This window comes from Hippopotamus amphibius, chromosome 4, assembly GCF_030028045.1.
Source record: "Hippopotamus amphibius kiboko isolate mHipAmp2 chromosome 4, mHipAmp2.hap2, whole genome shotgun sequence".
Classification (NCBI taxonomy): Eukaryota; Metazoa; Chordata; class Mammalia; order Artiodactyla; family Hippopotamidae; genus Hippopotamus; species Hippopotamus amphibius.
In genome coordinates this window covers 147423251-147438832 of record NC_080189.1, presented here as the reverse complement: position 1 = coordinate 147438832, position 15582 = coordinate 147423251, and the positions used below count along the sequence as shown (strand labels likewise).

Below are 15582 nucleotides of genomic sequence, written 5' to 3'. Positions count from 1 at the left end.
ATTGTGGCTCGCAGGCTCTAGAGCACAGGCTCAGTAGTTGTGGCACACAGGCTTAGTTGCTCTGTGGCATGTGGGATCTTCCTGGCCCAGGGATCGAACCAGTGTCCCCTGCATTGGCAGGCCGATTCTTAACCACTGCGCCACCAGGGAAGCCCCTCCATCCCCTCACTTTTAATTTATATGTGTCTTTCACCCTAAAGTGGGTCTCTTGTAGGCAGCATATTGTAGATTTTTGTTTTATTATCTAACCTGCCACTGTATATATTTGATTGGTGCATTTAGTCCACTTATATTTAAACTAATTGCTGATAATATGTGTTTATTGCCATTTTAAACTTTGTTTTTTGGCTGGTTTTGTGCCTCTTCTTTATTCTTTTATCCTCCTTTTTGTTTTTCTGTTTGCGGTTTGTATTATGCTTGAGTTCCTTTTCTTTTTTTTTGGTTTTTGTGAATCCATGTTATGTTTTTGATTTGTAATTACCCTGGTTTTCAAATATGTTAACTCATAACTATATCTGCTTGCTTTAGATTTGGAGTCATATAAGCTCAAACACGTTCTAAAAGATCTGCATTTTCTTTCTTCCCTCCCCCATATTTTGTGATTTTTGATCTCCTATTTTACATCTTCATGTTTATCTTTTTTTTCTGTTCATTGTATTCATACTTGCTTTCGCAGAATTTTTTTGATTGTTTTTTAATCTATGTACTGACTTATTTAAGTGATATTCAGTCCTTTTATATATTTGCCTTTCCTCTTGTGAGTTTACCTTTCTTATAGATTCTTGCTTCTTTTCTATTTAAAGAAGACCTTTCAATATTTCTTTTAGGATAGGTTTAGTATTGCTGTCTTCTTGTAGTTTGTGCTTGTCTGAGAAATTCTTTAACTCTCCTTCTATTCTAAATGACAGTCTGGCTGGGTAGAGTATCCTAGATTGCAGGTTTTTCTTTTTCAGGACTTTGGATATATCTTGCCCCTCCTTTATGGCCTGCAAAGTTTCTGGAGAGAAATCAGCTGAAAGCCTTATGGGGATTCCCTTGTAACTGACCCTTTGTTTTTCTCTTGCTACCTTTAGAATCATCTCTTTATCTTTCACTTTTGCCATATTAATTATGATATGTCTTGGATTTGGTCTCTTTGGGTTCATCTTGTTTGGAACATGCTTTCTGTATGTGGATACCTATTTCCTTCTTTAGGTTTGGGACGTTTTCAGCCATAATTTCTTTGAAAACATTTTTGATCCCCTCTTCTCTTTCTTCTCCTTCTGGGATTCCTATTATGCGTAGATTGGGTTGCTTTTATTATCCCACAGATCTCAAATGTTGCTTTCTTTCTTTTTTTCATATGTCTTTCTGTCTGCTGCTCTGCTTGGGTGATTTCAATTATTCTGTCTTCCAGATCACTTATTCTTCTGCATTATTTAGTTTGCTATTTATGCCTTTAGCTCAGTTTTCATTTCAGCAATTGAATTGTCTAATTTCGATTGGCTTCTTTTTATAGCTTCTAATTCCTTGTTACAGTGATCTACATTTCTATTGATAGTCTTTCTTAATTCCTTCAGCATTTTTATTACCCCCTTTTTGAACTCAGGGTCAGTAGATTGGAGAGGTCTGTTTCATTGTTCTTTCAGGGAATTTCTCTGGTTCTTTTAATTCAGAGAAGTTCCTCTGCTTTTTCATTTTACCTATATTTCTCCAGCTCTGTGAATTTAGGAGAAACAGTTATCTACTGTGGTCTTGAAGTGCTGTATTTATGTGGGAGTGACCCTGTGTAGACTGTGTGAGTGCAATATTTTTGGTGCAAGGGCTGTCTGTGGTACGGATGCTTGCCAAGTCTTTCCTCAGGTTGTGCTGGCCCTTGTCCCCTTGATAGGGGGTGTGGTTGGTGTTTTGGTCACTAGAGCCTGCCCTGGATGTTGGATGGGGCCTCCTCTTTGCTCTGGTGGTTATTACAGCCCTGTCAGGGTCAGGGTCTGCTCCCCAGTTGTTGGAGTAGAAGCCCCCAGGTCCAGTTCTAAGCTGTGATGTGAGGTATGTGGGACTGGAGCACTTCCTCTGAGGAAAGAGCCACTGTGTATTCTTCCCCAGGAGCTGTCCACTGGGGCATGTGACTCTGTGATGCTGCCTGCCACTTGGTTTGTGCACCCACAAAGAACACTGTTGTTGGTGCTGCCCTTGGGGGGCCACATATGCTTCGGCGGGTGGGGGGCATATCCACTGAGCTCATAATGGGCTCAGAGGTCCTTTAGGCCTGTATGTGTGCTCACAAATCCACCTGCAAGAGAACCTGCCCAAGCCTCACCCCCACACCAAAGGGGGAGAGTAGGTAATTGGCTCAGATTTCAGCCCTCCTGCAGGGGCAATGGTTACATGGGAATTTTTCTCCTAGTTTTGGTTGTATGAGATCTTCTACAAGCTTTTTGTAGGTATTCTATGAGAATTGTTCCACCTGTATATGTAGTTTTGATGTGTTTGTGGGAGGAGGTGAGCTCCACATCCCTCTACTGTACCATCTTTTTCTCCTCTCAATAATATGGTTTTGCAATGAACCTGGATTGAACGTGTTTAGTGTTGTAGATGAGGACTGACAAACTTTTTTTGTAAAGGGCCAGATAGTAAATGTTCTAGGCTTTGTGGGCATATACTGTCTTTGTCACAACTACTCAAGTCTGATATTGTGGTACAAGAGCAACTTTAGGCAATACATAAATGATTGACTGTGTTCTAATAAAACTTTTTTTATGGACATTACAGTTTGATTTCATATAAGTTTAATACATCATGAAACATTATTCTTTTGATTTTTTAAGTCATTTAAAATGTGAAACTTGTTCTTAGCTCATAGGCTATGCAAAAAACAGGTGGCAGGTTAGATTTGGCCCATAGATCATAGTAATTGACCCCTGTTGTAGACCAAGCAAAGTTCAAATGAGAAGGTCTAGTTAATATCCTCTTGTAAGAATTGACCATCTCACTCAAGACTGGTTCCTAAATAGATGACCATGCACCTCTGTCTGAATTGTACTGAAGGGGTTCCTCCAAACAGTGCTGAAATTTTCTTATAAAATAATTCTGCAGTATACAAGAATGATTGTGAACCCAAAGTTCTATCACATAGAACATGATAATTTTAGCTTAGAAAACTGAGGGAGATTTAAAAGTTATAGAGATAGCTGAACTGGCAACAGTAGAGATTCAAAACTCAGGGAGGATAGAGATTCAAGAAGTCTTCAAAGGAACCATGTTCTGCAGTGTCATTTAGGATAAGAAGTGAAAAAAGATCACTAGGTTGGACAAATTAGATCATTGATAACCTTGGGAAGACTAGTTTTATTAGAATGGTGGAAGTAGAATTTTAATCGAAGAGGATTAAGGAGTGAGTAACTCAGGTAGTGAAGAAAAAGAGTAGAGAATTGAAAAGTGTAATAGAGTTAAGAAAAATTTGAAGGACAGACAGTATTGAGGGAAGCAAGAATAAGTAGATTTTTAACTTGTCTTTTATGCTTATTTTAGACTTTAACAAGTGATTTTAGTTATACTTTTGTTATATTGACATCATTTCTTTTAATTTTAACAGAAAAATGTACCATGGTTATATATGTCAATATAAAGATGTTTTAAAGCAATACCAACTAAAATACTCAGAAACACCACTTTCACATGAATATTATAAGAAGAAGAGAGAATATGAAGAAATTCAAGACAGAGTGTTGGCATGTACTGACCAACTAAAGATGAATGAAACTATTTTTATGGAATTTTTAGGTATTAATGGTTGTGTTACATACTGTTTTAACAACATTATCTTTGTAATGAAAAGAATATAATAAATCAGTCTGAAATATGACTTTGTTTTTCAGTGCCTGCTCCCTTCCCATCACTTACCGATTGGACATTACACATGTATCCACAGTAGTATTTCTACTTAGAATTTTTATTGGATAAGTATTATTTCTGTATTCTAATTGTTACTGTGTTTCCCTGTGAGAATCACATTGGTTTGGTTTTTTGTTTAATCAAAAAAAATTAGAGATTGCTTTAAAGGTCATCTGGGATTAGTTTTCATATATGTGCATGTCATCAGAAGCAAGAAATTTTAATAATACAAATAAAATGGTATATGTATTTGTCTTTAAGTGCCAGCCAGTGAGCAACCAAACCAATGAAAAAGTCATCTTGCTCTGTGTTACCAAAGAAAGAGTTCCAATTAAATTAATTGATTATTACTTGTTAAGATGGAAGATGGTAAGGAGGTGAGTCACAATTCATTGGGTACCTACTTTGTGCCAGGCAATGCTCAAGAAGATACAGAGCTGTCTTATAAGGAGCTCATAGTTGAGTAGAGGAAGCAGACATGTAAACAAGTGATTCTAATGCAGTGGCATTGTATTAGATGCTTAAGTAATTCTTAATTGGTCTAAGTCTCATCTTTTTGTCAAGGAGATCTTCCCTGATGATGAACTTGGAACTTTAATCCTCTTCCAACCTCCACAATCCTTCATATGCTTTCCTATCATATTATAACTCCACTATTAGTACTGTCTTCTTTATCCCTGCATTCTACCTTGCTTCATTCTGCTTCATCCTAAATCATCCTTTTAACTCCTCTGCTACTTGCTCTATCCATGTTTGGGTATTAGCTTATTCTGTACTTAGTTCATTTGCTGCCCATCTGTGTTTTAACTTCTCAATAGGAAGAGGCAGAGGTTGGTAGATGCAGCAGGCACAGCTGGGGTTTATGGAGTTGGATGTAGAAACAGATGAGATGTAAGATTGCGTGACAAACACGAAGAGGTGATGGAGGTAGGGAGAATTGAAGATTAGGATTTAAATGTCTATATCTAAAATTTTAAATTGATACTTTTGATAACAGCATAGCATTATAAAAAATGTTCATCTGAAATTTTATGTTCTAGCATATAAATCATAAATTTTAGGGAAATAGGAAGGGTCTGATAAAGATTTTCTCTGGAGTTCTTGTTCATTAGCACTGTTTTATTCATTTTTAAATTCTCCTAAATGGATTGTAGAGTGACTTAGAAAATTGTAGTAGCTAATAACCATGCAAGGTGTGTGTTAACAGCTGAGAAATTCTCTACTTGAAATTGGATATAAATCTAGTTCAAGCAGAAAGTTCAGATGGAATATATATCTTTCTTTTGAGTTCTGCATAGTGTACTGATGGACCTTAAAGAGCAAGAAAAGGGAAATTGAGTAGATTTTTAATGTTGACCTTGGAACAAATAAATTATAGAAACACAAGTTAAGTTTGAACCTGAATTGATTATGTTTATCATACCAAATGACATGATAAACTTGGGTAAAAATCAAAAGTAAAAAAACACCCTTTGAAAATATTTAACTGAAAGAAAAAATCCTGACACATGTTTTTGATGCAATGTTATTTTTAAGCTAAATATATATCATAGACAAACAGTAAATTGTCTGTCAGTTTGCCAAATGTTTGTACTAGTCTTAGTGCTGTTTTCAGATACTGTTATTAATATTGCTTATATGATACATATATAAATGTTACATAATACTAATTTTTGATTTAATATATATATTTATATAAGTGTGAAAGTTACTTATATAACATAGTTCCTTAACATGAAAGGGTTAATTTGAGATGTAAAACACAAGATATTCTTAAACATGCCAACAAATTTTCCAAAAGATCGTGTGAATTGAAGAAAGAAATAGATGACGTGGAAGTAGAAATTAATTATTTAAACCAGGTATTTTGTTATATGTTTCTAATATATGTGTTAATGTGTAAGTGTAATGGTGTGTTAGATGACATTTTAAGAAGAGCTATTTCTAAAGAGCCTCAATATGGAGAAAAGCTTATAATAATTTATTTGCCTCAGATTACTTTGCAGCCAAAATGTGTTTTAGGTATTGAGTATATTCAACTCTGAGTTTTGGGGAATAGTTTAACTTTCTTTGGGTGCTAAGGAAAGAAGATAAGGAAAGAATAAAATAGAGCTTAATAATAGGTATTTAAAGGCATTAGCAGAGTTTACAACACTGTTGTCAAAAAAGAGAACAAGACAGCAAATAATTTAAAAAACTTAATCTAGAAAATTTATGACTATACTAGTTTAGCCTTTAAGATTGATGATGCATGATATTTTCTTGAATACATTTTTAGTTTCCTCTGTTAAAATGTGGCTTTTGTTGATGGGTATGAGAACCCATCAAAGTCACTTCCAAATTCTGAAAAAAAGTTGAATAGCTAATTTTCTGAAAATTGTGTAAAGATATTATATTTATCATTCATAGGCATGAGGTTCCAAATAATAGTAATATTATTTTAGTAATGAGAAGAAAGTGGATGCTACTTCCTTTAAAATATATGGTAACTGCGTTTCATTGTCTACTTTGCTTCTGACTGTCGTTTCAAAAAAAGATGAAATTCATTGAAACCTAATAGATTTGCTAATGGAGTTGTAAGGAAAAATAAAAGGAGTATGATTTATTGTTAATTTTGAGTCTTTTCACTAGAAGATTGCTAATACTACCAAAAATATATCTTGTGATTATGTAGAAAAAATCATATTAATTAGTTAAGAAAAACCAAATGTTCCTTAATAATGCAAGTAATTATTTTGTTTTGCTATGTCATTTTTCTTTTTAGCAGATGGCAAGACTTTATGAAATGAAGGATCTTTCAGAAACTCTGGAAGAAAAAAATAAAAATATAGAAAAGAGAAAGGAATTGAAAGAAAGGTATAGATAAACTTTTTTAAGCTCTTTATTGGAATATAATTGGTTTACACTGTTGTGCCAGTTTTTGATGTACAACAAAGTGAATCAGCTGTATTTATACATATATCTCCATATCCCCTCCCTCCCACGACTCCTTCCCACCTTCCCTATCCTCTAAGTCATCACCCATCATCAAGTTGATGTCCCTGTGTTATGCAGCAGCTTCCCACTAGCTATCTGTTTTACATTTGGTAGTGTGTATATGTCAGTGCTACTCTCTCACTTCCTCCTGGCTTTCCCTTCGCACTCCCCTCCCCCCTGCCCTTTGTCCTCAGTTCTGCTCTCTACATTTGCATCTTTATTCTTGCCCTGTCAGTGGGTTCATCTGTGCCATTTTTTTTAGATTCCATATATATGAGTTAGCATACAGTATTTGTTTTTCTCTTTCTGGCTTACTTTGCTCTGTATGACAGACTCTGGGTCCATCCACCTCACTACAGATAACTCAATTTCATTCCTTTTTATGGCTGAGTAATATTGCATTGTATTTATGTGCCACATGTTCTTTATTCATTCATCTGTTGATGGGCATTTAGGTTGCTTCCATGTCCTGGCTATTGTAAATAGTGCTGCAGTGAACATTGTGGTACATGTTTCCTTTTGAATATGATTTTACCAGGGTATGTGCCCAGTAGTGGAATTGCTGGGTCATATGATAGTTCTATTTTTAGTTTTTTAGGTAAACTTTAAAATGGGATTTTATGTGAACAGGTATTCTGCATTTAAAATTTTATTACATATTCGGTCCAAAGCCACTAATATTTAGATAGAATCTATAAGTATTTATTGTGCGGGCTATTTTCTATTCATTACTTATGAAGAATATTAATATATACATTTAAATATTATGGACTAGTATTCAAATTCGCTTATTATTTAGTAAGGCCAAGGATAATGTGTAGAGAGAAATACCATAGAAACAGCCCATTTGCTGGCATCATATATTTCATTGTCTTTCATCCTAATGGTGATAAAATAGACATCAGTGGTAGAGGCATTTGAAAAGAAAAGATGAATTTTTGTCTGTTATTGTGTGACAGAAAAATAGATATATTACTGTTGTTGTTTTTGATCAACTTTTTACTTTTTCTGCCTATACCCTTTTAAATCTTAAATTCCTCTTCTCAGGCTATATTGCTCTTATTTTGATTTTTCAACACACTCTTCTCCCAAGTTAATTTCCCTTATCCTATTTCCTTGGATCTGTTATTTTATTTGATTTCCCCACTCCCACATCTCACATCCATGATAATGTCTTTAATCTTATAATGAATTAATTAGAAAAATAAGTAAATGTACAGAATTTCACTTTGCTGATAACTTTTTAATATAAAAATTCTCTATTGAGAGGCACTTGTATGACTAGTTATTTTTACTTATATTTTGATAGTTATTAACAAATAATACCATTATTTAAATTATTAACTATCAATAAAATACGATTTTAGTATTTGTAATAGTATTTTATTGACAGTTAAATAACAATGAGATTAATCTTCCAGTAAAATACTTAGAAGATCCATTTATGATTGTAGTAGTATTGCTTTAATGATGTCTGTGTTCATGCTGGTTGATTTTTTTCTGAATAAATCTTTTTAACGTTTGAAGTAGTACTCTAAAATCTAAAGCATGCTATTTGCAGATACAGTTTTGGTTTAAAATGTTTTTCACAAGTTTAGAAAGTCTTTTAAAATTATGTTTTAAAAATGAGAGTGTGGTACATTGAGAAGAGCACTGGACTTAATCAGGAAAAGTGTGTTTTAGTTGTGACACTAGTAAGTAATTTAATAATATTGGGCAGATTTGTTAAATTCTTTGAAACTTCTTTTCATTATCTGCAAATTGAGGAGTTTATATAATATCTAAATATCTCTTCTAGTTTAAAATATGTGAATTTTTTATTTAGCTAGTATTTAATATTTCATTCTTCTCTGTAGAATTTTTGAAAAAGATGAACAACACATACTTATGTTGAATAAAGCCCCTCAAAACAACCAATTACTTCTTCCATGTGAATCTCAGAAATTAGTCAAACCAATAAAGATGCATTCTTCAGAACCAAGAGTTATAGGTACAGTATCTGTTTATTATTAAAAAACTTAGTTTTCTTTGACAACACGTAAGAGAAGAAATAGAAAGGAGCAACTTATTTATCACTTGGTGTAAACAAGAGCAAACAATACTGGAGACCTATAGGCTCAGTAAAGTGCCACTTTGATTCTTTCTGAGAGCAAACAAGATGTGCCTTCTACACATAACATTTTTCTCTTTGAAATAGAAATCACTCATATGATTTTTTTTTTAAAAAGTGTTTCAGTTGGTATCCAGCTGTCAGGGGAGGATGAATAATTATATATTTTTCATTTGAGAGGTTGTATTATCAATATGTATGATTAAAGTGGGTGGCTGACTTGTGATAATGATATTTATGATGTAGTCACTGAGATATTTGAATGTTTCATTCAGTTAGGTTAACTACATCGGCTGTTTTATTCCACCAATAATTAATATCACCACTCTTTGTTCTTTGTTTCCCCATCATAAAGATGTAGTCCCATTATAAAGATGTAGTTTTGTCAGCTGTTTTTTTAAAAATTTTATTTTATTTTATTTATTTTTGTCAGCTGTTTTTCATTTTACATTCATGGTTATTGTAATAGTTATATATTGAGGAATTAAGATTGTGTAATAATTTCATAGTTCTTTATTTTAATATAATTTAAATATTCATGTTACTTGATTTTTTTTAATTACAAGGTTAAGTTAAATGTTGGGCATGAGATTAGATTCTATTTCTGAAATTTATTTGAATTTGTACAATTTAAAAACCTAGATAAAAAAGAAGAGAGTTCTGTGAAGCTTGCCAATATTGACTTCAGACAAAAAGAAAGTGATACACAGGTAGGTATTTCTTTTTTAATAGTACAAATTAAATGCCTGCATTAAATGAGATAGTGAATGTACTGCATTTACGACATGGGTGTGTGGGTGTGGGTGTGTGTGTGTTATAAATATAGTAAAGTAGCCATTAGTACAATCTCAGGATCTAAAACACTTAAAAGTTTCAATATGGCAGCCTGAGAATATACTGTAGCCTTCTCCCTTACTTCTAAAAATAAAAGATACTTGAAAATACCAAGCCCTGTACCCAGTAGACAAAAACTGTAAGACATTTCTAAAGAAACTCGATTGAAGTGGGAAATTGTGGCACCATCTCCATAATGTCATCATTTCTCAAGCTCCAGTGGTGTTTTCTTTTCCTGCCTATCCTTAATGCTAAGCTTTCACCTCAAGGTTATTTCATGGTCAGAAGCTAACCATTACAACTTGCTATCATATCTTCCTTCTAGTCAAGAAAGAAGAAGGGGAGAAAGGCTAGTTGAGTCAGCCTCATTTTAGGGGTCTTTCATGGAAGCTCCTTAAACAATATATGTTAATGTTCATGGGCCAGAACTTTGTAACATGGCTACCTCTGTCTGCAGAGAGGTTGAGAAATATGATGGGCTTTTTTGTTTGTTTGCTTTTAAAACCAGAACACAAAGGAAATGTAGATTTTGGATAGGATAGAAAACTGCCAGTCTGTCACAAGAACAAATCGAGTAGATGAAAAATAAGTAAGGATGAAGAGGATCTGAGTAACACAATGAGCAAACTTTGTACCCAACATACACAGAATTCAGTTAAATTTTGTTTGTGATATTCACCAAAATTGACTATTTGCTGGAATAAAAAGGGTATCTCAACCAGTTCTAAAAAGCTGCTATCTTCACTAACCACAACGTAAAAAAATACAAGTTAAACAAAAAGATAGCACTCTCCTCAAAAAACTATTGTGGCTGAGGAAAAAGAAATTCACATACTTTGAAATAACTTTGGGGTTATAGAAGAAATCAAAATAGAATTTAAAAACTATATACTATGCTACAAACCCAAACCTGTGAAATGTAGCCAAATTAGTCATCAGAGAAAAATTTGTATTCGAAAACAAACATATTAGAAAATAAGAAAGATTAAAATTAGCTGAACTTTAAATATGAAAAGTTGAACTCAAAGTATGAAAAGCTTAACTCAAAATACAAAAATAATAAATGTAAAGAAAGTAGGCATTAAAACAGAGAAAAGCAGAAATTAATGAAATTTAAAAGTTGGGTTAATTAATATAACCAGAAGCTAATAAGTTTCAGCAAGTGTAGAGAAAAAAGAGAAGTCCTCCCACAAAAGAAAAGAATAAAAAGAGGGAAAAGTGCATATCACTACACCTATGGAAGAAATCTTTTCTAAGTCCTAAGAGGATACTATAGAACTGTATACCAGTAAATTTGAAAATTTAGGTGAGATGGACAATTTTTTAGGAAAATATAAATTGCTAAACAGACGGAAAAACATGAATAGATCAATAACCTGAAGAAACTGAAATGTAAATAAATACCTATTTCCTTCTTTTCTCCCTTATTTCCCTCCCTTTTTCCTGCACCACATGTGCCCTCCAGAACACATCAGACTCAATTTTTCAGGTGAATTCCACCAGATCTTTAAGGATTAGATGAGAGTTTCTCAGTAGTGACACTGTTGACATTTTGGATCAGATAATTCTTTGTTGTTGTGTCGTCTTGTGACCCATAGAGTCCAATAGCACCTCATCCCCAAATTATGACAATCAAAAGTATCTCCAGACATTGTCACACAAATGTCTCCTGAGAGGCAAAATTGCTCCCAGTTGAGAACCATTGGATTAAATAATCTTTTTATACAAACAGTTCCAGAGTATAAAAAGAGTTGGAAACTATCCAACAAATTTTACATGCATAATCCATTAGATTGCAGGGACGAGGATAGTGAAAGAAAAGAAAAATTATAGTACATTAGTCTCAAGAATGAACATAGATGTAAAAATCGTAAATAAGTTATTAGCAAATCAAATTTTGCAATGTAGCATTGAAGGAATAATATATTATGACTAACCTTGGTTTTCCCAAAGAATAGAATGATTGTTCAGCATTTAAAAAATCCATGATTCACTACGGTAATAGATTAATAAATTATTTTAAATAAAGATTTTTAAAAGAATGTTAAGGAGACTCTTACTACCAGATATTAAAATGCTTATTTTTTTACTTTTGTTATTGAGATATAATTCACATATAAAATTGATTGTTTTAAAGTGTACAATTCAGTGGCTTTTAGTATATTCACAAGATAGTGTAACCATCATCACTGTCTAATTTCAGAACATTTTCATCATCCCTAAACATTTTTAAACATTATCAAAATGAAGTAATTATAACAACATGGTGCAATAAAAAACAAATTAATCAATGGAGTATATCAAAATAAAAAGCTTTTGTATGGCAAAAGACACTAACAAAGTTAAAAGACAGTGACAGGATTGTCACTTAGGGGATTGGTGTCTGGAATGTATAATATTCAAAGAAATACATAATAATTCTTAAAAATTAATTAAAAAACTATAAAAATGGGCAAAAGATAAGTCAGCTTACGTAAAAGGAAAGACTAAGGGTCACTAAACATAACAAGATGCCTGACCTCAGGAGAACAGGAAAATGCAAATTAAATTAATGAGATACCTGGTTTCACCTGTCAGATTTGCAGACAGTAAAACATTTGATAATGTCTAATGATGTCAATGATAGTGGGAGTATAATTTGGGACAACTGCTTTGAAGAACTGGTTCACAGTACTCATTAAAAATTAAAATGCACATACTCAGCAGTTTCACTTCTTAGCACCTACTGTAAACAAATACTTGAAATACTCATACAAATACTTGTACCAGGAGGATTATACAAACATGTATATTGTTTAAAACATACATCAAAACAGTAACAACACTTGTTTTTTAAGGGACAGATGTTCTTTGAGGGACAAGGTCTTATGATCTAAAGGCACAATAAGATGATAGAATTAAGACCAATGGCTGTTATAACAAAAGAAATGGATAAACTTTCCTATGTAAAGATATTTTAATTTCAGGTCAAATAAGAAAAATCAGTAACTCTTCAAAATGAGTGACTCAGGGAGGATGAAAGACTTGAAACAGACAGTACAAACATTAGTAAAGCAGTGATTTAAATATTAGCATTAAATAAAATTTAATTAAAGTTAAAAATGAAATAGCTCTGTCATATATATCATACATATTTTAAAAAGAAAGTTTCAGGCTTTAATCTTTTAACCTACTGTTTCCCTTTCCTGTGGTCAATTTGAGAGATTATAGGGGAGAGAGAGACAGATATCAGGTAATTAGTTGAGAAAATGGTAAGATTCACTTGATTAATCATGAATAAGGAAGAAAATTTTTAAAGTTTACCCTTAAATTAAGAAATATTGTCAGGCATAGTTATTATACTTGTCAGAAACATCAAATAATTCCTTGAGTCTTAAACCTTTTTTGTTTCCCAGTGTTTGACTTAATGGTTTGTATGTAGTTGTTTCATTTAATTTAACGTTTTTTTTGTAGTTGTTGATGTTGATAATAACAGTAGTGATGAGGAAGATGACAGTGTTCTTGGAGAACCCTCAGTAGCCATGGCAAGCAAAACATTTTATTGTTTTGTGTAGTTAATTCTAATGCTTAGTTTCTTTTGTTCAGGTATTGAATGACTCTGCTGTGAATAACCACTTAAAATGTTCACATGTTACGGCTTTTAAAACTTCACGAAATTTTATGCAGTTCAGGTAATCTGTAACAATTAAAAATTGCTTTAATTTCTGAAATAATTTATCAACTCAGCAAATAACATAAAAATTTTGTTTATTGTATTTTAGATTGTTAACCCCACAGAAACAATCAAATTGCAATCAGTGGTTGGAAAAGGGAGATACAGGTATTTGCTGTTTATATTTTTCCTAAGAAATGGGAATAACAAGTTATATCAGGTTTTTAAACTAGTCAAATAAATTATTTGGATTCTTTGCATCTCTGGTTAACTGACCATGCATGCCTGGTTTTTAAATACATTTTTCTTAAATATAAAACAAATACATCTTATTGTAGAAAATTTGAAAAACAGAGAAAAATATAAAAGAAGCAAAAATACCACCACCCAGATATAACTGACACTACACATACTGTTATATATTCTTGTCTTTTTTCTATGTATATCTGTTTTATTCTTTTAGTTTATTCCTCCAAATTTGAAACATACTATGTATATTATTTTGTATCCTTTTCTTTCCACTTGATATGCTGTCGAGGATATTTTTCCATTCCATTAAATAGATTTTATTTGTGATGACTATAATGTCTTTGCATGGGTATGCTATAATTTATTTAGCCAATCCCTCACAGTGAATATTTTGTTATTTCCAGGTTTTTGCTGTTATAAATAATGCTACTATATTCTTTTATATAAATATTTTATTATCTTGGATTATTTTCTTTGAATAAAATCATAGAAAGGTCACAGAATATATATGTATGAGTTTATTATCCCATAATCAACTAGCTGTTGGAACTTTGATGCACCCTTGAGAGACAGAGATTCATTCTGTCTATGTGTATATGTGTATGTATCTGTATACATGTATATATATATACATACAAAATATATATCATAGGGACACATACATATATATGTATATATATGTATTTTTTGATAGCCCAGTATAATGAATAGTAATTATTACATTCATTAGGCTATATAAAAGTCTTTACCTCTTCTTGTCTATGGCATGTGGATTACTGACTTATTTTGAAATTTAAAAAATGGCTCATTCTGGCAGTATAAAATTCTGTAAATATATGCATATTCAGAATGGTCATATAATATACTATGAGTCTATTCCTCTCAATGTAGGATTCAACCAAGACAATATGCTTATTTAATGCAGATGGATATTCTTCCTGCTTTCTTCTGGAAAAATAGAATTATATCTTATCTGCCCAGGTGATGTATTTCACCTGTTTATAATCCTCTATATAGGCTAACTGACAGAGTGTTAAACAAGGGAGGAATGGATAATCTTTAGGAACAGTATACCCCCTAATACAGATATATGGGGAAATGCATGTGTCTGGCATAGTTCTAGCTGCCATTGAGCGTATATGGTTAGGCTTCACACCCAAGAAGGCATGTAATTATCTTAGAAGAAGAAAATATTCTCTTCAACAATCTCCAAGCCTATCTTTTGAAGAAAGTGAAATAGTAGTGTGACTAAATGCAAGAGGCAAAACTATAAACCTTTCAGATGACCAAACAGGAAAACATATAGTCAAGATAGGAAAGAATTTCTTAAAAAGAACTAAAAAGCTCAATCATAAAAGAAAAATTGATAAATTTGGCTACATTAAAATTAAGAATTTCTATTCATCAAAAGACACTGTAAAAAGAATGGGAGGCAAGAGAATATATTTTTACAATATGTAAAACTGTCAAAGGACTAGTTTCCAAAAAATGTATAAAAAACTTCTACAAACCAAGAAGAAAAATACAGACAACCCAATTAGAAATATGTGCAAAATAAACAAATAGGCATTTCAAACAGAGAAACTTTTGTGGCAAATAAAGATATGAAAAGGTGTTCAGCAAGTCAGGAAACTGAAAAATAAAATCACAGTGAGATATCATTATACATCCATCAGATTAGCAAAATTCAAAAAGTCTGACAATATGAAATGTTGATAAGAATGTAGGGCAGTTAGAACTCTCATAACTATTGGTAAGGGCTGTCATTTATAAATGAAATATATTGACATATAACTAAATTATAATTGGAACTAATTATTCTGTCTGGTGAAATTGAATAATTTCCTAGGGTAGCTCAGGATGGCTAGTTGCCACAACAAAAATTTGT

At 32.4% G+C, this 15582-nt stretch overlaps 1 protein-coding gene across 1 annotated transcript in view; it reads left to right on the top strand.

The window, feature by feature from the left end:
* C4H14orf39 (chromosome 4 C14orf39 homolog) overlaps positions 1–15582 on the top strand; it is a 52414-nt gene that overhangs the window by 19326 nt on the left and 17506 nt on the right. The window contains exons 5-12 of the mRNA XM_057733763.1: positions 3575–3762; positions 3858–3900; positions 5615–5735; positions 6638–6729; positions 8706–8839; positions 9602–9669; positions 13379–13464; positions 13555–13613. Of these exons, the coding sequence (XP_057589746.1) occupies positions 3575–3762; positions 3858–3900; positions 5615–5735; positions 6638–6729; positions 8706–8839; positions 9602–9669; positions 13379–13464; positions 13555–13613 (791 nt within the window). The remainder of the gene's footprint in view (positions 1–3574; positions 3763–3857; positions 3901–5614; positions 5736–6637; positions 6730–8705; positions 8840–9601; positions 9670–13378; positions 13465–13554; positions 13614–15582) is intronic.